At 40.2% G+C, this 24,859-nt stretch overlaps 1 protein-coding gene across 2 annotated transcripts in view; it reads right to left on the bottom strand.

Moving 5' to 3' along the window:
* Positions 1-24,859, bottom strand: part of LAMB4 (laminin subunit beta 4) — a 724,082-nt gene that overhangs the window by 363,511 nt on the left and 335,712 nt on the right. For both annotated transcript variants that reach the window (XM_069229818.1, XM_069229820.1), the window contains exons 10-11: positions 9,712-9,900; positions 8,477-8,656 (exon numbers count right to left, since the gene is read on the bottom strand). In XM_069229818.1, coding sequence (XP_069085919.1) covers positions 8,477-8,656; positions 9,712-9,900 — 369 coding nt within the window. The remainder of the gene's footprint in view (positions 1-8,476; positions 8,657-9,711; positions 9,901-24,859) is intronic.

Below are 24,859 nucleotides of genomic sequence, written 5' to 3'. Positions count from 1 at the left end.
AGCTTAGCACCATAACTAACTCAGTCCTGCTGCAACAAGTATAAACCTTGCCATGAGCAAAAAAGTGCAGTATATGCAGTCTTTTTAGTAAAAGCACCAAATTCAGAACATTCCGTTCCAGTACTCAAGGGGACCAACGTGTGGATGGAGCCTAAGCCCCTTTCTCAGTAGGACTCTGAAAGATCTTTTTTGTTGATCACATAAGGTCACGGAACAGCAGCATTTTTAATTAATAGCTGCCCTCCTCACAGCTGTGCTGCTGCCAGAGAAAACACCATAAATTATTTAGTTACCTTAGACAGTTTAATAGCATTATTACAATGTCAGGTGTGTGCCCCTAAATGGTCAAGCTCAGGCAGCTGGATAAATAACCAAAATGATCATTGCTGCATAGAGAGCAAGCACTTTTTTTGTTGAAGCACACAACTTCTTCCCAACCAAAACATGTACTCCTGATTCCCAATATGTGGGCGGAGCAAAAGCCCCTGTCTTGGTGATTGTCATATAATTGTTTGCTGACAGCTGAAAAGCAGTGATAGGCTGAACAACAACATATCTCACAATCCACATCTAAGGTGTGCAATGGGCTCCTTTGGAACACAAAAGAAATGTATTTTCGCACAAATTATTATTGCACAGCAAACTTCGGATTTGTGCTTGTGCTCTTTTCATTACATTATCACGTTGGCGTTCTCAATTGGGGTTATTCGTACTCGTATTATTATCCACTCTAACATGTGGGCGGTGTAATGGCCTTCGTCCAACAGCCCCTACTCTAAAGGGCCACTGGGCCTCGGGGACGTGTTCTATCAAACGAGCCAACGGGGGCTGCGTCGATGGAAAAGTTAAGGTCCACACATCTGTAAATGAGGTGGGCCAACCAAGCGTTTGGCTTGCAGGATCCTCCATCAACTTTGTGTTTGCCAAACTCTAAATCAGGCTAGGAGATCTGCTGAGACATAACATGATTTCTGTGGATGCATAGACAGCAATGGTGCTGGACGAATGCAAGATAGATAGAAAAAGAGCTCTGAGAAATATAAGAAATCACATAGTACGTGCAGAAAACTTGTAGTTGTGAGATGTGCTGAGACCTCAGGTACTGCTGATGTTGAATTTAGTTGCTCTATGGACTTTGACTCGGATGATCAGTCAATGAAAAGACATAGATAAGAAGAGTATGGATTGGACAATTTAATGAAAAAGATAGCGATTTTTCAAGATACCCATTGGGAAATAGAATGTTGGTCCTTCATTACTGAAACATTAATTATCTTCTGAATATGTTTAATATTGGTTGTGCAGGAAAATCCCCTAAGAAATACAAATAAGGTTAAGATCAGTGCGCCCTAGATCAACTCTAGCCACATTTGAGTTGGATGCTAATATATTGGCTTTCATGAGGAGCGGTGAATGTGATGCATGTAAAGAATTAGACAAAGCCTGCGTACCTGAGAAAATCGACTCCTGGATCTGATGGGGCCATTAAATAAAATATTTGATACAGCAGAGGAGGTCTGTGTAAATAACAAAAGGGTAGATGTGGAAGAGTTGAAACTATGGACTCAGCATGCCGTATGTCTTTGGGAGAACGCTAAACAGCATTGGCAGTGGAATGTAGATAGAGCATGTTGCTACAGATTGGCCACAAATTAGTTGATTTTGAAATAACAACAGATGCCCAGCAGTTGAGGGTATGCATAAGAAGGAAGATGGGTGTGTTTTATTCGTTTTTTTCTAGGTGGAGGAAAAGAGCAAGGGAATGCGGCTTGTGATAAACTTGTCAAGTGTTCTGTTCTCAACATAAATCATAATGTGTTATTAATTATTTTTTAATAAACATGTTTTTATAATGGCTGGGGTAACGAGATGTTGGTTCCCCAGTTGAGGTCAGAGCATTTTGCCCATGGATCTGCTCCCTGCTTTTAGAGAATGCAGTACCAGAATGCAACACAAAGACAATGTTTTTTCCCCCAGTAGCAGAGGAGGTAGCCAGGAGAGCATCGGAGTAGAGGAACCCCAGGTAGGTCCAAGTCACTACCCTATTTGTATACACTTAAAGTTGGATGGGACACATTCACAGCTTTATTAGAAATAGGATTAGGTGGCACAGGACACCTGTGTATTAGAAACAGTACAAGGGTTCACAAAATAGAGTTCATTGCAGAGCCTGAAGAGGATCAGGTACCATGACAGATAGATCCCAGCAAACAGGAAAAGGTATTGTATACAAAGAAAATCAGGAGTTGAGAATACAATGTGTGATTGTAAGGATGGCAAGGCTTTATAAGCAATATTTTCTTGGCAGATGGAAACAACAAGGGAATAAACTTATGAGGTCTGAACATTTGAGTGGTGTACCACCGTTTCAAAATGTTCTGTTATGTGGATTCATAGAGCATGGCTAATCACCCGTGAGGGTATCCAGGTGCTGAGTAGGGCTAGTCTAAGGAGGGAGGATGAGATCAGGCCTATTTTGTCTGGAAGAGCCATGTCTTGAGGTTCTTTTGGAACTTCATGAGGGAGAGGCAGGTTCTGAGGTGTTGGGGAAGGTTGTTCCAGGTCTTGGCTGCAAGGTATGAGATGACATCTCCTCAGCTTCTGGCCTTCTTGATGTGAAGGAGGTGTGTACTTGCCTGGGGTACAGCTTGAAGGTGTTTGGTGGGTTGGTAGAAGTTGAGGCAGTGGTTGAGGTGCTCTGGGCTGGTGTTGTGGAAAGCTTTGTATGCCTGATTCAGTAGCTTGAATTTACATCTCTACTGGACTGAAAGCCAGTGGAGATTGTTGAGGTGTGGAGAAATGTGGTTGTTTCACTGTGTTGTTTGGGATGAGTCTGGCAGCCGTATTCTGGGTGGTTTGGAGTCTACATAGGGCTGGGATTCTGAATTAGAGGGTGTTTCTGTAGTCAAGTCTGCTTGCGATAAGAGCCTGGGTGACTGTTAGTCTGAGTTTTAGTAGATCCACTTCAAAATCTTTGGTAGCATTTGCAGAATGTGGAAGCATGATGAGGCAAGGGTGTTGACCTGTTGCTGTTGAAGAGGTTCATCTCTAGGATGATCCTGAGGTTCTTGGCATAGTCCATAAGGGTAGGTGGGGAGGTGGCATGTTCGGAGGCTGCAAAGAGGTGTCCTGGGGGAGTGGTTGTTGCCAAAGAAAAGGACTTGTCTCTGTTGAGCTGGAGGCAGTTGTTCTTTATCCACGTAGCGACAATACTCATGCAGTTGGCAAAGTTTGCTTTTGTGGTGCTGGATGAGTAGATAAGGGAGAGGATGAGCTGTGTGTTATTGGCATAGGATACTATCTTGAAGCTGTGGGCTCCGACAATGTCTGCAAGAGGCATCATGTAGATGTTGAAGAGTGTTGGGCTGAGCGACTATTCTTGAGGGCCAGTCCAAAAAACCCAAGTTCTGAAACGTTCTGATGAGAGAGTTGTGGGAGACCGTATCAAAAGCTGTGGAGAGGTCGAGGAGGATGAGTACGGTAGTTTCTCTTTTGTCGAGGATGCTTCTGATGTCATCAGTGGCCACAATAAGGGCTGTTTCTGTTCTGTAGTTGGTGCAAAAACCAGACTGAGAGCTGTCAAGGAGTTGATGGTGTTCTCGGAGGTCTGCAAGTTTGGTATTTATGACTTTGTCCATGACTTAGCTGGAAAAAAGAATGGTATGGATCTGTGGAGAGACACCGTGAAGAAAAGGAATGTTCTGACACGTATGGATTTGATGAGTGTGTAACTGACAATTCCAGTTTGGGAACCCATCAAATGTTTCTGCAGTTTTGATGGGGAACAGATAAGTTTCAATGTCTGTCATTTTTGCCTCTCTTTAGGACCATTGTGCATTGTGCATGGAATATTAAGTTATTCTATGTTGGTTTAGGGTGGCTGCTGTAAGTGGAGCAATAAAGGGGTAAATGCATGCTATTAGCCTCTGTGTTCATAAAATCCAACAGTGCTGGGATCATATTGAAAAAAGAAACAAAAATTATTGCAAACATGCAAGCTGAAGAAGCTGGGTACAGCCTACGGTTGGAACTTTCTAGGCTGGCTCACTAGTTCAATCTGTCAAGGGGGTGCTGTTGAGGGCAAGAAACATCAGCCATACCGCAAATCCACCCTTAGTGTTTCAGCTCTGCTCTGCTCATTGTCTGTGCATCGTGTCTAAAGAAAAGGCAGAAAGTGGTGCAGCTATAGGGATACGAGATGCAACCCGGTAATAGGACATGGGAGTAACATGGGGAAGCCTACTGGAAGCATCTGTCCTGGCTGCACTATATAATGTGCACTTTGGACCCCAGTGACACAGTAATCCATATACTAGTGCTTAGAGGCTGAGAATCTTTCCCATGTCTTTGGATTGTATATTCCAGCGCTTCCTCCTGCATCAAGATGCTTTTCACGCGGGGGCTCGAAGTATGAGTCCTATAGCCTGCAAAGATTAGGAAAGTGCTCTTGCTAAGGTGCTATAGTGAAGTGTTTACAGGTTGAGTTGAGGTGAGGGTGAGTAGTACAATGGAAAGTGACAGGACTGAGAGCCACAACCATAAAAGCATAAGGGGTGCAATAGTGCCTGATTGTGGAGAAGCCATGTTCTTATGATCTGCTAAGAGTCTGTTATATCTTGTGCAGCTGGCTCTTAATGGTGTGCAGCTACAAATGTTTCATGAACTTCTGTGCTTCTGCCCTGCTGCTGTGCTCTACCTCGGCTTGGATATGGCCAGTGCTGACTTGTCTGTGAGTACTGGTTTAAGCTGCAGTGGGCAGTTGTCACAATCTATGTGCATGTTTGGGAGTCATTCTTGACCAGTAGCATACATACAGAGGAAGCTTTGTGCTGGGGGTGTGAACTGTTTGGGTAGCAGATCTCCAAGTCAGCTGGCCTATAAGCACAGCATAGAAAAATAATGAAAAGCCTTGCAGGCAAACTTTATTTGATTTAGAAAGAAAATCCCACATGTAAGATGGACATTGCATCATAACATTCACCAGGAGACCATCTTAAGTCAAGAGATTCCTCTTACTGTCCAATGGATTTCAGTTGTCAGAACGTTTCAATGACCAGCACTTCAGAGGGAATATTTATGGGGATTTGCCATAGGGCGATGCAGCAGACCAAAGTGAAAATGCAGGAATGCACTGTATTTATGCAATACAGTGCATTCCTGTCCTTTCCCCCATGCTGATGACATTTCGGCAGCCTAGCGTCAATGCAGGCACCCTTCACCATGGTGCAAGGGTGTTAGAAATTGTGTTTCTAGTTGACTAGGGGGTGCACTTAAGCCAGGCAGAACCCATCACACTGGTCAGGGTAAGTAAGATACACACTAAAAGTTTACATGTGCTCACCCTCTGGTATCTTGGCACAGAGAAGTCTGGATAACTAAAGAGGCAATGTGTAAAGTATTTGTGCAACACACACCCAATAACATAAGGAAAACACCACAAAAAGACTCCACACCCCTTTAGAAAAATAGAGCAGATTTATCTGGATAGATCAAGACCCAAACGACAAAAACCGAACACGTATATCCATAGATTTTCAATTTAAAGTACAACAATCAGTGCTTTACACGGGACTCATTTTTTAGCCTTTACGGTATTTTGTTGAACACGTTTAGTCCATTGGGAGGAGCACAGTGAGGAAATGTCAAGACTGGTTGGGTCAAAGTTGAGTTAGTGATCACACTGCCTGGTGAGTGACGTGGTTACAGCGAAAAGCAGAATCAGGCTCAAACGTGGCTCACAGATTCAGAGAGGAGCAGGCACATACAGTACGTTACCATTGTCTGGGTAACCGGATGGGCCACCTCTGACGGCGGCACTCGGAGAGAGCAGGAAAGGTGCACTCAGCATGTCAGCGTAGTTGTCAGGGCCAGGCCAGCCTTTGTTGGGTGCAGTGTGCAGCAAAGTTCTGCACTCCTTGGAGGAGCTTGCAACGAGGATGATCCACTCCTCCCAAAGGGGAACGAAGAGGGCAGGTGTACACTGCACTCCAGGTACAGTTGATTGCACATAAAGGCTCTCTCCAAGTAGGATGCGGGTCTTTGACAAACAGTGCAGCAAGTTCAAATTATGCCTCTCATGGAGCTTTTGATGATCAATGCGACAGGGTCAAATTAAAACGCTTACAAGGTCTTTGATGTTCTTGAGACATGGCTGAAGAACAGGGGGCAAGCCAGCAAGCCTTTGCAGTCACTCTGGGGGTAGTCCTTGATTCCTTTTTGTAGGGCAGAGGGCAGCTCAGCAAAGCAGGACAGCAGTTCGTTAAAAGTCAGTCATAGCACATTGGCAATCCTTCAGCACAGCAGCCTTTATTATGTCATGAATTCTTCCAGGTTCAGTAGTAAACTGATTATAGGGGGTCAGAGGCCCAGTACTTAATTAAAATGTGCCTTTGATGTGGGGGGATGACTTCAAAAGGTTTCTCTGAAATGCACAGGACCCCGTTAAGCCCAGCCCCGACTCCACACTGTCAGTGGGAGGTAATCAGCCCCTTTGTGTGAGCTTGGGCCATTACCCTTTGAAGTGTGAGCCCTTCCCAGTCTTCTTCCCATGAAGATTCATCCGTATCCAGATGAATGCAGATGCAGTTGAGTATCCTATGCTGTGGGTGTCTGAAGGGAATGCACAAGTGTAACTGTCTCCTACCCAGGCCAGACATTTATTGGAGACAGGCTGTAGGCACACAGAACAGTGGCAGCAGAGATATGCCCACTTTCTAAAAGTGTCATTTCTAAAATAGTAATAATAAATCTGCCTTTACCAGTAAATAGGATTTATCATTACCATTCTAATCTTATCAAATATGATTCAGCTACTCCTTTCTGATCAGGAATTACAGCATAGAAGTATTTTGGGAGTTTTTCATTACCAGGATATGTAAAACTAAAAGTACATGTCCTGCCTTTTATTTACATGGCACCCTGCCCTATGGACCATGTAGGGCCTACCTTAGGGGTGATGTATATGCAGGAAAGGTGAAGTTTAAGTCTTGGCAAGAGGTTTTTAATCCAATTCAAAGTGGCTTTGAAATTGCACCCACAGGTTCGTAGAGGCAGGCCTGAGACATCTTTACAGGGCTACTTAAGTGAAAGGCAAAATCAGTGCTACAGGCCCACTAGTAGCATTTAATTAACAGACCCTGAGTATATGGTATACCACTCTACAAAGGACTTACAGGTAAATTAAATATGCCAATTGTGGTTACACCAATGTTACCATGTTTAGAGGAGAAGCAGATGCACTTTAGCACTGGTTAACAATGGTAAAATGCTCAGAGTCCTACGGACAACAAAACGATACAGCAACAAAACAGGAGGCAAGAAGCAAAAAAGCCTTGGTTAAGACTACCCTGAGGATGTAAAATCTAACAAAGGGTTCCTCAGTTGCATGTCAGATTGTTTTTGTGCAGGAAGGGGCACCTTCCTGCATGAAAAACAATCCTGAAATGCATTCTTCTCTTTCGATGTGTGCTGCAGCATGCATGGAAAGATGAAAAATGAGCAGGAAATAAAAATATTTCTCCTCGTTATGCCTCACCTAGGGAGGCGTAAGGTTTCGGCACTGTCCCAGGTTTAAGTGATTTTGTAAACACAGGGCAGTATCAAAATCCATGGGTTCTTGCGTGGGAAAACCCACTACAACACCCATGGAACGCCTCCCTGGAACACAGTAAGGCAACACAGCGACTTGTGCCGCCTTGCCTTACTCCATATCTATGAGGCCATGCAAAACCACACAAAGTGACTTTGCGTGACCTCATAGATATGGGTCCTCAGTCTGCGCTGCTGGAGTATTGAAAAAAGTGACGCTCTGGTGGCGGACAGAGCTCGTAAATTTGTCCCTAGTTTTTTTTTTTTGCAGTTTTTCTCAATTGCTCTATGTTGATCTGCTGGCTCTGCGTCACTGCTTTATTTCTGTGTGCGCTGTTGATTATTTTGATCTGAAATGTGAGTTATGGCTGAAGGGGCCAATGTGTGCCCATCCTGCACATCAGAAAAAATGTAAATTGCGTACACAGAGAGACCCTATGCAGATGAAGGACTTACAACTCCAGGGTAATTTCATCTGCCTGAGCAGAAATAAGCACATACACCGTTGAATGACACTTTCGTCATCAAATAACTTCCCTGTGCATATGTGCCAAAATGTGCCCGACACTTCCACTCATGCAATCGTTTGAGGCGGCTAAACCTAAAAACATTTTTGTACACATTACATATTATATTATTTTTTGTGTTTACAAATGGTCTCGAAAGCTACAACTATCTGTATACAGACCTAAAAACTATAGGCCATACAGCAGATTTGTAGAGAATTTTTGAGGAAGCAGAGGGAATTGTAACCTTCAATGAGACATAGCCTCTCCCCAGACTCCCCAATTTTAACCAATCTCATATTAGAGCTGTCATTTCTGGAAACATACTATTTCTTCTAACTCAAATAATTCTTTCAAAGTCTAAGTAAAAATGGCATACTTACACTGGCAACCAACTGGATCAATACCACTTAGACCAAAGTAACCAGCTTTGCATCGATCACACCGGATTCCTTCCACGTTTTCCTTACATTGGCACTTGCCAGCCACCGTGGCCAGCGCTGGGTCTGTTTTGCTTTGACACATTCCATTGTGAAGACTTCCTTCCGGGTCACAGTCACATGCTATGATAAATAAATATAAAGCTTGCAATGGTGGTTGACTCTGGTGCAATGCAGAGTTTCAAGAGACTGACATTTCACGTAACGCAATGTATGTAATGTTTAGAAGCCTGACATGTTTTGACAAGTGCCTGTAGAGCGTTTCTGTCGGTTCTTTTTCTGTGTGAGTATATGTGTGCATGCATACCTCTGCAAGTGTCTTTATCTATATCCCTTTTGTACTCTGTGATGATCCTCACCTGCTACTTAACACCCAAGTGACCATCTATTTCTGCGGGAGCTGACGTCAATGCTGAGGGTCAGATCACAGAAAATGAACAAATAAGGTACAAGATTGCACCTGTCTTGAATAGACATTAGCACCGACTGAGTGGCACAAGCTAGTATATTTGCAATGGGCGCAAATGTCATTTTTGGGGTGGTTTTAGGAGGAAATGTCACCACAAAATTGAGCAGCATCAGGGAAATGTACTTAAGCTAGTTCCCGATTTCAATTATTTCTAAGTTTTTTGAGACCGTGGGGCATTTGAAGTGAAAGCAAGTTTACGTGAAAGCATCCACTATGGATATGATATTGATTTACCACAGTGTGTTATTAAAGTTACTTCACAAGAAAGAAATGTGTCCCAATAGCAATTACTCAAGAAAAAAGCAGGGGTAAACCATTTATGCAGCTCTGTATCAAGTAATGTGCTGTGGTCTTCGACTCTCATGAGTCAGGGCCCACCCCATACTCCACAATGGTAATAAGTGGCCTATTACACTCCGGGCATTCATATATGTTGTTGAATTTGCACATTTGTGGTGTTTGCATGTCTGTGTATGTGCATTCCGGAATACATATATACATAAACAAATACCTTTAGTAGCCTAAATCACTTACAACCCCATTATACATTAACACATCTTCCTCTAATAGTGTATGTCGTGAATATGAGTGCTTCACATCTCTCTGTATTCCATGATCATCATTATATGAGACATATAAGGACTGATAGGTATAGGCTAAAATAAGACAGTCCATGTTTCATGTGAAGTTTACCATGGTGAATACTTACGAACACATGCATATGGGTCGGAAATGTCACGTAGTGGATCATGATAAAAGAAAGGTTTGCACTTTTCGCAGTGGCGCCCAAATGTGTTGTGCTGACAGTCATCACATACTCCACCGCTGAGGCCAAAGTTAGCCTGGTACACATTCATATCAAAATGGCACTTCTCAGAATGTTTGTTGCAGTTACACTCTGCCAAGGAATAAAAAACTCAGGTGAAGAAAACAAACTTCACTGACATGTTGGTATCACTAGTTAAGAGTAGGATGTGGTTTAGTATTAGGCTGAAGGTTTAGGGTTAGGTTTAGGATTATAATGAGCACTAGCTTTGGAATTAGATTAAGACTGAGGATTACTTTAAAGTTGTTGAGGTGGGTTTATGTCTAGGGTCAAGGTTAGGATTAGGTTAAGATTGAGGATTAAAGTTAGGGGTAGGTTTAGGGTTAGGATTAGTGTGAGGGTTTTGGTAGGATTAGATTCGGGAATACCTTTACAGTTGGTTTGAAGAGCATGCTTACGCTTAGAGTTACGGTTTGGGTAATATTTTTGGTTAGGCTTAAGGTTTGGGATTGGGTAGATTTAGGGTTAGGCTAATGTTTAGCTTGAGTTAAATTTATTCATAGTTAAATTAAAGTTACAATTTAGGGTTATGCTTCAGGTTAGATTTAAGGTTAGGCTTGTTGTCAGTTTAGTGTTAGGATTAGGGTAAAGTCCAGGGCTAGGTTTAGGGTTAAACTAAGGTTTATGCTTATATTTGTGGTTATGTTGACACAGCAGGTTAAGGTGAACTGAAATGTTAGAATACGTGCTAGGATTAAGGCAGGGTTAGAATCAGCGGCAGCACCAGGATCAAGCTAAGGGTTGATGATGTGGTGCTGTCAACAGAATTAGTTGCTATAATGGCTCAATATAAGATAGACAAACATGGTTTATACAATAGCTTCAAAGTAGTGGTAGGGTGACGTAGTGATATTGTATGTAATGATATACAGCACAAGCTGAGAAATGCTTTAATTTAGTAAAGTAATTCAGTAGACTACATATTTGACACCCTAATAACATGAAGTTATATGGCCTCTCTTCTGTTAACCTTTGCCCTTAAATGTCTTTGTTATTGTTACATCTAAATTCATAACTTTAACAGAGTGTGTGCTCTATTACAATGGCTCTTAACCTTTTGACGTCTGTGGACCCCCCACTTAATCATTACTGGAACCCAGGGACCCCTACTGAATCATTACTGGAATCCAGGACCCCCCACTGAGTCCTTACTGGGATGCAGAGATCCCGTCTAAGTATTTTCAATGATTTGAACTGCAAAACAATTTACAAAAATACAGAAACAAGCATTCATCAAAAAAATACATACATAATGAAATGCTTTATTTAATTCACAAACAGAAAATATAAGAAAAAGTAGTAGAAGAATTCTTTATTTGGTTAAAATATAATATAAAAGATACACATGAATTAAAAAAATATATAAAACACTTCATAAAACCATATAAATATATAAAACATTGTTAAAACAATTGTGGAATCATATGACATCCAAGGCCCCTCCCTTTAATACATTATACATAGTCTATACCTTGAATATCGGAAAGACCAATACCCTGTGAAAATTTGGAAATTCCAAAAGTAATTGTACCTCCCTAATGCCTTGTTCGGGTACAGATGTAAAAATCTCTGATGGGCACAACAACCAAGATCAATCCCAGGCCTCTCACAACTTGATTACACAACTTAGAACATTGGAAATGAACATGCACATCTCCAGGCATCATAAAATGTAATATACCAGAGCTTATAGTTGTGGATCTTAGTGCTTGAAGAAAAGGGATCAGAAAACTTTTTGTTGGTAAGGAAAAATGGAGACAAAACAGGACAAAATGCTCAATTGATTGTACTGACAAGTTATCACATGTATAGGACACAAGGTGCCGGGGCAGATCAGCCCTTAGGGAAGCTGAACAGATGTACAAAAAGATTAAATCTGAATCTAGTTAACAGCTGCCCATGATAAACGTGGGCCACCCATATTCGATAGCATTCCATAGAAGGTGCTGTTTTTATTACATAACCGGCACAAGCGCAGGTTTGAACAGGTCACCTTTCTCCCTGACATAGGTAAACTCAGTGTGGCTTTGCACAGGCATGTAGGCAAAAAGATAATAAAGCATAAATTAAAATAAATGGAGGTTGACAATGACTTATGGACAGCCAGTGAAGTTTCTGATGATGATGAAATTGTGTTGAACATTAATAGTGGGGAGAATAGGTATAATTGCACATTTTTACCAACATATCTTTGACGACTGTGGCTTTTGAAGTGTATCAGGATGAGACTGAAAAGACATTGGGCGCTTATTTTGCTTCCAGTGATGTAAATCTTGTGGGATACAATGGTAATCCTATTAACATCATTGATCATCACACACACATTTACATTTTAGAACGGGTTACATGAGGATAACTGTATGCAGCTTAGAGTGGACCTTCTGTGCAAGGCTGGAGAGATTGGAGGAATCTCCATATATGTTTAAACCAAAAAGTAAGGAACAGTTGTTGGTGGTAGGTGGGGAAGACAAAATTGGGAAAGAAAAGATGAGGTAACCCGCAGGGATGCTTAGTGGCAGAAACTTGTCACTAAATGGGTTTGTACACCAGATTAGATTGAAAGGTCACGCAAAACCTAAGGTTCACAAAGCAAGAAACAATCTGATTAAGATTAGGGATAAGGTGGAGCAGGTGTTACTGCAATTAATGGCTTTTGATGTAATAGAACAGTTTGCATCTGGTTGGATCCCTAGTGTTATAATGTGTAATGTTAGTTTAGCATCCTCTTTTATTATATTTATTATGTAAATATGTCTCAAATTTGTTATGTACAATGGTATATTCCCTTTCTTTACCCCTCCTCTAGTCACAGTGATATATTTCTTATGTTGAGAAATTCAGCCTGTCTTAGAAAGTTGTGGTCCTTGAGATTCTATTCTGTCAAGATAGTGACAGATAGTGACTGAATGGAGGTGGAGAGACAAGACGCTGAATAAAGACCTCTACTCTACTTATCCTCGTGCCATCTTTATAACATTGGCGACTATTGGTCTGCATAAGGGGGCAAATGTGTCTCCTCCCCTTCTGTGTACTTCCACTTCTACTCTCCTTGAAAACTTCCTTTTTGAGGTATGACCTGTTTAAAGAACCTCTGGTGAGCTTTCGGTTTTCTCTCTAACTCGATACATCAAACCTCTCCAAGAGAATTCTCAAAGCTAAGGTACAGTAATTTTCCACCTTTTTAAGGATTATTATTAATAACTAATTATCACTCCCCCTCCTCTTGCCTGTCTCAAGATGATGTTGTGAAGCATTCCTTCTGTGTCCTATTTCCCTCTACCCTTCACTTTACAATAGGCTACACTGTGTCCGCTGTGCCTGCACAGACACTCACACCTTACTTACTGCTGTTTCCTTATATAGATGGGCAGGGCTTTCTATTTCTTCCAACTCCATTCCAGGAGTCTTTGAGGGGTTGCACATACTGCACCTCTGCCATTCCATTCTCCAGAGGTGTTTTCGCTACAGCAGTGTGGCTGAATAACTGTGCCTGTCTTCTTCAGCTGCCTACCACAGAGGAGTTCCGGGTTACTCAGCCTAGGACCTCCCACTTACGGGCATGCTCCTGCTAGACCCTGGCAAATCCCTCTCCCGAAGTGTTTCCAGGCGTGGCTTTTCACTTCTTATGGCAACACGCTTACTCCTTGCAGAAAAAGCATGTCCCGTACATCGTCTTTCAGTTACACGCACATCACATATCTTCAATTTAAGGTTGGTGTTATTTTGTTGTGTAGGCATTTTAGCTATAGTTTTATACACGTTATTTTAGCAAACTAGGCTTGCCGCTGTGCACTTTAACCTCGATATATTTTATTCAACTTTGTTTTTATTATTTTAGCAATAGTCACATTTGCGGTTTTGCTTTATTTTCTCTACCTAGCTGTTCTTTGCCTAGGCCAGCACTGCGTTCTTAAACAAGACATTTCTTTCACTCTGTGCTTTTCTCAAGGCTGCATTAAGATAGGTTGATGGCAAAAGTGGTATGCTTTGTCTCTATTGTTCACAGAAACAGAGACACTCTTACGTGGGGATCCTTTCTTGGAACATCAGCTGTTTTATTATAAAAACACTACTTTGACCCATGTACAGTAGAGGGAGATTCCTGCCAGATGACCACTACTGTATGCTGATTGCTGAGTGCTTTGCTACAGCTGCTTATGTAGACTACAGGCCTCTTGCTCAGGTATGAAGGATGATGTCTTCTCAGGGGATCCTGAAGGGCAGAATTAGAGCTCAACATGCAGTGTTCTAACATAGTCTAGGTAGGAACTATTCTAAAAAAACGTAGAGACAATATGGTAGTGTTATTTTTATGTTTTACTCTCCTTGTCACAATTGTAATCCTGTCATGCTTCATCATACTAGTTATTGCAATACATGCTTTATTATCTAAGATGCAGTTGCTTCAATAAAACTTTATTGAACTATACTCTGCTTCTGATTGTCCTTGCATATGTGAGACTAATATAACTGAGAGAAACGGATGAGATCTGAGTGACCACGATTTCCCTGAGGAGTCATTTGTGTCATGCGTTCGGATGCCCAATCATCCCTGCTCTTGGGTAGAGATGAGGCACTGCTAGCTAGCCGGAACAATACCTGGATTAGGCCGACAGGTTTCACCTGGTGTGGGTTCAGACTCAGTCTCCCGCACTACAAGTGATTCTGCCACCCAAATCCAGTAGTCTCATTAGGATAATGAGAACCTACAAGACAATTTCACTCTGTCGGTAAAACGTCACCTGCACTACAAATCCCTGGGGTGATGGTCTCACCTTAAAATCTCTTCATAGCATGTCATAGGATGTACTTCACTTGCACTACAAATCCCCGCGTTGACAAGCTCACCTTAAAATCTCTTCAAAGTGTGTCATAGCGCATAAAACTATCGGTAACAGGCACACCTTCACTCCCTCTAATTTTAAATTAAACCCTTGTGCTTTCAACATCTAATAACTACGGTGACACGCACACCACATAATCTTTTCATAGCGTGTCCTATGACTATTAGGAATGTATTATTCTTCAAAACATTAAACTGTAAATATAATAAATATTTAGTTGCTTGATTAATGATGCCATCTTCTGTTTTTTTATGGTACCTGCTCTCCAAAGCCCTTGATATTTGCATATTCTATAAATTATTGAAGTGTGGGATAATCCTAAACATGTAGTTCTGTGGTAAACTGACATTGTCTATCTAGTTATGAAATTTGCAATTCTAATACACAGGATGTATATAAAATGTATTAACCATTGCATTCAGCTAAGTTCCATCTGTGCAATAATAAGGATCAGTGTTATAGATTTAAAGTTCTGCAGTATGTACCTAAAGCTTATTTTTACGTAAATTACAGGTATAGCACATGATACATGTAATTTATACTAATATGTATTATATGAATACTTAAAAGCGTGTTTATGCAAAGAATAAAGTTGTAGTATACTACATTTAATAACACTTCTATGCTTTGATGTGCAGATCAATTTTAGACAGTTTCTTACTGATCAGTTATCTTTGTGCCATTTCCAGGAAAATGTATATTTTTACAATGGCAGCTGGCAGCATCTCACAACCCCGCCACTTTTAAACAAATTGGGGTAACATAACAAACCTTAGAAGGAATGGATAAACATCTTTCTATCTTTCCTTTTAGCCATTAGGGGCAAAAGATTCAGTCCAGTAAGGAAACAACACATTTTACTACACAATTTAAGTATACAAGGTAAGAAATTTTTTGAAACACTTCCAGAACTGGAAATCAGACAAGATGATGGTGATGAAGAAACAGACAAGTACAAAATTACTTTACTAAAATTAGAAACCCAATTTGGTGATAAATTAACATTGTCCTTGAATGTCATATATTCTTCAGCCATATCCAGGGCAAACAAAAAAGTGGAACAAATTATGTGGCAGTGCTTTGTGGCTTAAGCAAGTTGTGTGAATTCAAATAATTGAATGACTCCCTATTTAGAGATCAACAGGCGCGATGCACAAACAACTCCAAAATACAAGCGAAATTATTACAAAAACAACCTAACCTACTTGATGCTGTATAAATTACTAAATCTACAGAACACACAGCTATGTGTTTGAAAGAAATAAAAACCCTTACCACAACTGAACACGCCTCAGAAATAATAGAAGAACAAAAAAACAATATATGCAAAACAATAGTTAAGAATCATACAGAAAATTAGTATCGTCAAAGGAGTGAATATGAAAATCATAAACCTAAGTGTTATCACTATGGTAGCAGCAATCAGTTGGCATATTCCCACAATTGTCAAGCCAAATCTGCCACTTGCAAGAAATGAAATAAAAAAAGGCCACCTTACCAGACTATGCAGAGACATATCTAGGAATGGGAAGAGAGGTGAAAATAACATACCCAAATAAAGATCCCAGGTAGGAAAGAAAATATTTCTTCAAATAAAAGATGAAAGTCCCATCAATAAAATTAGATACCTAGAGTGCAATATGTATTTAGATGGAAAACTTGTAAACTTGTTTGCAGATTCATGATCCCTATTTACCCTTATCAATGTATCAGACTTTAAATCTATGGCAACCAATGAAGATCTAATTTGCCAAACCCCAGATATTTCACCTAGTGGTGATTCTAAAAACCCAATTCCGCTCAAATGCATGGTGAAAACATGTATCACCTTCAAAAATCTGTCACTAGTTGGTAAAGTATATGTGGTGGAAAAAGGCGCCAACCTCCTTGGATGGCAACATCAAAAAGAATTAGGGCTAAAATTGGATCTCAGCAATCCAGAACAGGTGTTATCAGTAAACCAATCTATTGCAGGTGACAAGATATGCAACACATTCCCAGATGTATGTTTAGAACACCTAGGAAGCCTAAAACAATTCCAGTAAAAAATCTTACTCAAAGCAAATGCTAAGCCTGTTGTGTACAAAACTAGACTTATACCACACGATGTGGGAACCCATAATAAAAAACATGCCAGATTAAAAGATTTAGGTGTATACAGCCCATGAACTGCCCCAGCTGTGATAGCTAAAAAAGCACAAAGTGTCAACATTAGGCTATGCATTAATCTACGCAATCTTAACAATAGTATATGAATTGAAATGCACCCTCTACCCTGCATTCATTAAATGCTAAGCACCTTGGAGGAAGCTACTTTTTTTACTGTCCTGAACTTATCAATGCCCTATCACCAGGTGGCATTGCACCCAGATGGTTAATTGCATTTACCACACTGATGGGAACATTTATGTTCTGCAGGATGCCATTCGGTCTTGCATTGAGGCTGTAGTTTTCCCAAACATAATGCACCAGACATTGGGAGAAATATCTAAAACATTATGCTCCCAAAATGTTGTTCTCATTTATGGCACTATTATATAAATGAACATAACAAATTATTACGTATGGTCCTTACCAAACTCAGAGAAGCAGGCCTAACCTTAAAAAAGGATAAGTGCCAAATTGGTAGTACTGTGGACTACTTAGGACACACCATATCCAAAGATGGTTTTAGTCCCAAAATATGCCTACTAGAAGCAATAAAGACAGCTCATGCACCAGGAGCTAAAGATGAACTCCAATCCTTCTTATGACCTCCAGAATATATGGCTAAACATGTAAAAGTATTGCCAACCTAACAGATAACCTGAAAGGACTTCTAAAAACCATACACAATACAAATGGTTAGAGAAACATCAAAAATAATTTGAAAAATTGAAAGAAGCAATAAAAACAGCTCCATACCTATGCAACTTTGATACTAACAGAAAAAACATACTAAGCACTGATGCCAGTAACAAAGGAATAGGAGCCACTCTGTCCCAAATATTTAATGGAAAAGAAAGAATTGTAGCATTTACCTGACATACTCTAATAAAGTCGGAAAAATATTACTCTGTAGTTGAAAAAGAAGCTCTAGCATGTTTCTGGGCTGTCAAACACTTCAAATTATTTTTGTGGGAATTATAATACAAAATATGCATAGATTATAAATCCCTAACAAATATGTTTACATCTAAAGGTGCTTCTAATAGTACACCCTGAGTGGTTAGATTGGTGTTAGGCTAAGAAAGTTTCAGCTTCAAAGTAGAATGTGTTCCAAGAAACCTAAACATGGTAGCTAACTTTCTATCAAGAGCTGCTTTGGAAAAAGATGAAGAATATGAAACTTCTGAATATCCCATTCTAGAGATCAATTCCTCAGCTCTCACTGACAAAGAATAGGAAGAAAGTACCATGAATGATGAATGTTACAACTGAGAACCTACACAGTACAGGGATGGCTCATGTCTAACAAAGAAGTAAATGATGAAATCCGCAAATTTTGGGAAGTACGCCATGAAATCAATATAATTAAGGACATGATAATAAGAAACAACAAAATAACACAGCCAGAAAAACTAAAAAACAAAGTTATCCATCTACTACCTGAAGGCCATTTAGGGAGGAGTCTAACAAAATCTAAACTAAGAGAACATTATTGGTTTCCTTACATAGACTCCATAGTTGAGTCAAAAGTAAACAATTGTACTATGTACACGAATAGTGATAAATCCAAAACTGTTCACAATGTTCCCATATCTTCTGTAACTGTTCCTGACAAACCATGGGAAAAGCTAGCACTGGATATAATTGGCCACCTAAAAACGGTGAAGGCTTAATGAAGTGATTTGCATTTGTCTTAGTTGATTACTAATCTAATTGGGCTAGTCAATTGGATGGTAAATCAGAACACTACAGAATCCCTCATAATTTTTTTAAAAGACACCTTTACAACCGAAGGCATACCATCCACAATCATTACTGACAACGGGGTAAAATTTATTTCTTTGGTAATGACAGATATTTACCTAATTTAAACATCACGCATCAAAAAAACTGCTTTATACTGTCCCAGAGCCAACAACATCTTTTAACGGGTAAACAGAATGATAAAATAATGCATCCAACTAGCTTGTGCCAATCACATTCAAGTAGAAAGGGCCATACAAGATATGCTCTGGACATACCATACTGCCCCCTAACCAAATTACAAGAATATCACCTTTCTCAGCTCTTAAAAGAAGAAAATCATGCACCAAATGCTTCCCCTATTGGCTGGGAGGAGGAGAAAGAGTGGAGTATAACATGGAAGTTAGAAGGAACAAAAGTTTCATCACGCCAGATCAAATACAAGGGTTACTATGACAATAAATGCGGAACTAAATCATAAAAGTGTGAGGTAGGAGACTGGGCATATGTCAAAAAACCTGTTGGAAAAGATTACAGTGATTCCAAATTCTATGAACCTATGCAGATTACAGATATCAAACACAATATAGGTGTAATGGACAATGGCTAGAAATGGAGCATCCACAGACTAGCTAAATTCAACCCTATAATGGACAGCACAAATAAGAACCCCATCTACCTATCCAACCATGAGGACTCAAACACAAGGAGGAGAGTAAACAATACATCAGCCTGGCATAAGGATTACATTATGAGAAAATAACCATCTTTGTTATGGTTTTCTTTCTTTTCCCTGAAACTTTGTTCAACAAACTGTTGGGGGAAGATGTACTATAATGTGTAATGTTAGTTTAGTATCCTCTTTTATCATATTTATTATATTCATGTGTCTCTATTCTTTTATGTACAATGGTAAATTCCATTTCTTTGCCCCTCCTGTCTTGGAATGTTGGGTTCCTTGAGATTCTATTCTGTCAGGCTAGTGACAAAGAGCTGAATGGAAGTGAAGAGAGGAGACACTGAATAAAGACCTCTACTCTCCTTATCCTCGGGTCATTTTTAGTACACATAGGTTAACAACAGAAGGCCAAATGGCAAGGCAAGACACAGTATCTACCCCTTATTATTTAAATAACAATTTAATTGGTATGTTTCCTCTGTCAAATGTAAAAAATCACTGGGAAATTGTTGGTGATCAAACGTGAAAGATTTAGCATGTTAGCATTTTACCAGATATCATTACAGCCCATCAGTATGCTTTTGATGGCCATTTTGTGCTGTTTTATTGTATTCAATACAAACGGATGCCCTTTGGTTAGGCTTCAGCCATGATAGTCCTCCAAAGGCGGATACATAAACTCGTTAATGATGTTAAAGATGTACTCTACTTTCAGGGAGATATCCTGGTGATCAGAAGATAAAAGGAAGAGCACAACAATCTTGAAGGAAGGGTGCTGAGTATTTTAGAAGACAGAGGCTTCAATCTGGAGGTCTCAAAATGTAAATTTGTCTTTCCAAGTCTGAAATACTTATGACACACAATTGGTAAAGAAGGTATCAAAAGCTAGGAAAAAGAGCAGATGCCCTGGAAAGCAAATAGAATCTTACATCGTTTTTGTGGTTAGTGTTTCCTATTCCAAATATGTGAGAAAGTGTTCCATCAGAACTTTATACCTTGAAAATGTTGATTAATAAGCAATCAGAGTTTGTGTGGTCAGAATATATGCAAGTGCATTCCAAACAAATAAATAATTTACACAGCATCTCCATTACAAGGTTTTGACTATAAAGAAGAAACTGTGAACAAAGGAAGTAGTGCAGTCTTGTATCAGAAATGTAACATGTGCTTCAAGAGCCTTGCCACCCACAGAGGACAAGTATGCCCTGATAGAAAAAAAACATTTGCATTGTGTGTGAGTCTTAAGCACTTCAGGCAGTTTTTGAGAGATGGTGGATTTAAGTTGCACATTGATCAAAATCTGCTCTTCAAGCTGCTCACCATGGGTGTACTTTGCGGTAGTCTATACTGAAATGTATCAAACAGTGAAATATGTGTTGTGCCCTGGTGACTATATGGAGGGTAGCTTTGCGCTACTCCTGTTGTTAAACTGTACCATATTTTACCTTTTCAAGGAGACATTCACTCCACCTTAGACATGTCATGGAATCCTAAACGAATTCCATTCTGCTGTGTGACGACATGACATTCCAGGTAAGGTAGTTTTTGTTGAACTCTGCGTCGAAAGGATGCCTGGGCTGTGCCTAAGAAACCTAGGAGCCTTTTGTGCCTCGCAAACGGCGAAAAACGGCATTTGCGAGGCGCAAAAGGCCTCATGTGATGCAGAAACACATTTTGTGAGTCGGTACCGACTCGCAAAATGTGTTTCCGACTCGCAAATAGGAAGGGGTGTTCCCTTCCTATTTGCGACCGCATCGCGATGTAGAGTTGATTTGTGACCGCGAAAGCGGTCGCAAATCAACTCGCAGTTACCATCCACTTGAAGTGGATGGTAACTCATTTGCAAACGGGAAGGGGTCCCCATGGGACCCCTTCCCTTTTGTGAATGCAAAAAAAAATTTTTTTTCAGAGCAGGCAGTGGTCCTATGGACCACTGCCTACTCTGAAAAAACCCGAAACTAAATGGTTTCGGTAATTTTTCTTTTTGCAGCTCGTTTTCCTTTAAGGAAAACGGGCTGCAAAAAAAAAAAAAACTGCTTTATTCAAAAGCAGTCACGGACATGGTGGTCTGCTGTCTCCAGCAGGCCACCATCCCCGTGAGTGCCTAGACTCGCTATGGGGTTGCAAACTGCGACCCACCTCATAAATATTCATGAGGTGGGTCTTTGCGACCCCATAGCGAGTCGCAGAAGGTGTCTGAGACACCTTTCTGCATACCAGTTTGCGAGTTGCAATTTGCGAGTCGGAAGGACTCACAATTTGCAAGTCGCAAATTGGTTTGTACTTACATCTGGCCCCTACTTCCTTAATTCATCTTCCCTGTTTTGGTTTCCTACAGTGCTTCCCCTTTACATGTAAGTTTCTCACTCTCTGTTGATTAAGCCTAGCTGTGTTCATACACCTGATGTGCTTTAGAGCTGCCATACAATTAAATGTGCATCTCCTATAAGCGTGCATAACCATCAAATGAGTGCAGGTCAAGCATTGATTTGATGGTTTGGTTTCATTGCACATATACAGTAGTCTCCATGAAAATCACTGTCAAAACATCTGATGCAGAATAAATCCACACAGTTGCCCTGATGTAGCAGAGGATTTAGTGATGCATCTCATATCAGAGTGATCATTTATATGTGACAGTTCATGCAGTAGATTAACCTACGTACTAACAGTTTGATTGTAGAGTGATGCACTGAGAAGTCACTTTTAATGTTCATTTGATTGGATTGTGGACTTAGACACAGATGGTATTGAAGTTTAACTAAATGTTAGAGGGATTTAACTGACATTTCTGTTATCATTTAGAGTCTAGACTAATAGTATGTTTTAAATTGATGTTGAATTTCTAAAAATTAATGTTGCAAATATGTGTACAAAAATGGAGAAATGCATTTCAATGTTATACTGACTGAAATGTATTAACTGAGTCATTTTGTTTAAAGTTATTGTAACATGAGTGCTAATGGAGAATTATTAATGCAGAATTTACAGTTTACTTATTGAATTATGTTTTATTTGACGTATAAGTGTACTGTATTGACTCACTTGTATTAGCCAAAGTGAGGCCTGCCAGACCCTGTAGTTTCGTGCAGAAAATGTCAAGTCAGTTTGTTGATGTGAACTTTCCTTTCAGACTTTGTTCCCATGTGAAGACTAGTTTAGGAATAGGCATCTATTGTTCTACACATAGAGAAAATGAATCAATGTCTTTGAATAAGGAGCATCCTGGACTGTGGACTACCATGTAAACCTATGTTTCAATCTCGTGTGGAGCTACATGGATGGACGCGGTTCTAATAACAGACTTGGGAAAAGATGGAGTTGTTTCAACTTGAAGTTCTGTGATCAATTTCTATTGGATGATGCCCCTTCAGCATCATATGAACTGTTGCTCTGACAGATCAGATTGCCTTATGAACTTTGATATGTTGATATCCAACATGACTTTGGTCAGATTCCCTGCATGGAGATCTCAGATGAAGCAAACCTGAGCACCTTACAAAGGTAACTTCCTCTCTGCTTTGCCCCCTTGGAATGCCTTGCTGAGACGTAAAGATTTTCCTTCCTAACCCCTCATAGAAGACTCTTGACTGAGCTTCTGACATGTTGATACTTTCCCTTTTTACCTAGTAACCTGTTCCCCAAGATTACCTTTTCCAAATTTGTTTTGTGTGTTTTGTTCTTTTTGTCTTTTGCCCACATGTGTTCTGCCCTACACATGTTTTTCACTGATTGGCAAACTGTAGGGGTTTCCCTGTGCCCAGCAAAATTGAAATTGATGATTTGAAACTGCCTTAATGCTTATTAAGACTGAGCAACATTTATTTCTGTACATTAATTTCTTTTTTTTTGCATGATCTTTGTTGAGTGCCTAGTCCTCATAATGATAGTTCATTTGAATGTATTTCATTGCCTTGGGCAACTCTTGGTGATTCTGCATCTTTATAACATTGTCTTGTGAATTGTCTACATGACTCTGAGCTTGGGTTTATAATAAATCCCTTAACTTTATTCCTGACTATTCCTTGTATGGCCACATTGGTCATAGTGTGTAACTTAATTGGTTTGTATTGAAATTTTGTTGCATTGTTCTACCTCATCCTATGCAGGGTCTAAAGAGCCACTGATCTCGATGAGCATTGATTCATGTGAAGGATGGAAATGCTCCCGCAGCCCCTATGTTAAAATTACTAGCAACCCCTTTAACTAGACTGTAGTAACATTCTAAACTGAAGGAGGTAATAGAATAAAGATTGGGAGGTGTGAGCTACCAAGCGATTGGACCTCTGTGACCTGAGAATACTGTAGGTACAATTGGCAGATGTAGCAAACCTTTTGAGAAATGATCCACTGTGTCATGAAATACATCTTCAATTAATTTAGTGCTCTCTATCACAACATGTAGAAAGGAGGATAGCAATATGGCCATTGAAACACTTATCAGTACCAAAAGCATCAAAGAGACCACCAATGTATACAGTCTGAGATCTGATAACCAAGGCTTAATCTAGAATCCAATATACATGTGCATACAGAGACGACCTGAAAAAAGAGGAAAGCACAATCTTACACCACCCTTCTCTGGCATCATTTTCTAAACTTGTATTAAGGAAACGGTCAGCCTGCAACCAGATTCACTCCAACTAGACCCAAAGTATACCAGAAGAGGAAAAAAACAACAAAAAGGATCCAACAAGGTTCTAAAGGCAACTCTATGGATCACTTCAAAACAGTATTGTTGGTACAAGGAAGGGGTCATAAGGACTGCTACACAGGTCTGCTGCTCGCCCATTTGAGTTTTGACTATAATAATGAATTAAAGCCATTAAGCTATAAATGTTTGGCATAAATACATATAGGGTAAGATATGTCATCAGCCATTCAAGGCTTCCTTCAGCTGCTGCATTAGAATATCATAGTACATTTGCCACATGATTGTATTGTGTGCAATAGCCAGTCTGCTGAAACACTGAAGACTTCAGACTGAAACACTTTTGATTCCGACTCGGGTGCCCCTACTTTCCTCAACCTTTGCCCCCATTACAGCAACAAAATTGCAGTTCTAAAACACCACAACTACTGCACTACAACACTACAGTGCTATAACAACTACGTCACAGCTGCTACACGAAGACACTACAATGCTACAGTGAAAAGATTTCAACATCACAATTACCATAATGGAGCATTACAACTACAGCAAAACACAAGTACAACACTATGCCTAGTTTCTACCTATACAATTCCACCATTCTATAATATCATAACTCAACAACTAATGCAGTGCAACATAGCAACTACTGTGTAGCATGTTAACTACAATAGCATAGCAAATCCCTGTACCTACAATACACAAATAAACACTATGGCCCACATTTCAACTTTGGCGGTAAGTGCTGCCTACCGCTGTGGCGACGGCCGCCAAAAGACCATCGCCGTGGCTAACATCTGCCCGCCATAATATGACCACAGCCGGATTTCCGCCACAAGAAGGGCGGAAATCCGGCTGTGGCCATTCTGGCGGATGTTGTTAAGGTGGCACTGCTACCACCAGCAGTGCCACGTCAGTCGTATTATGACTTGCTGGAAGACCCCTGGATTCAGGTAAGTCGGGTTT

This window comes from Pleurodeles waltl, chromosome 4_1 (assembly GCF_031143425.1).
Source record: "Pleurodeles waltl isolate 20211129_DDA chromosome 4_1, aPleWal1.hap1.20221129, whole genome shotgun sequence".
Lineage (NCBI taxonomy): Eukaryota > Metazoa > Chordata > Amphibia > Caudata > Salamandridae > Pleurodeles > Pleurodeles waltl.
The sequence above is the reverse complement of the archived record's forward strand: the minus strand, read 5'-3'. Positions and strand labels throughout refer to the sequence as shown.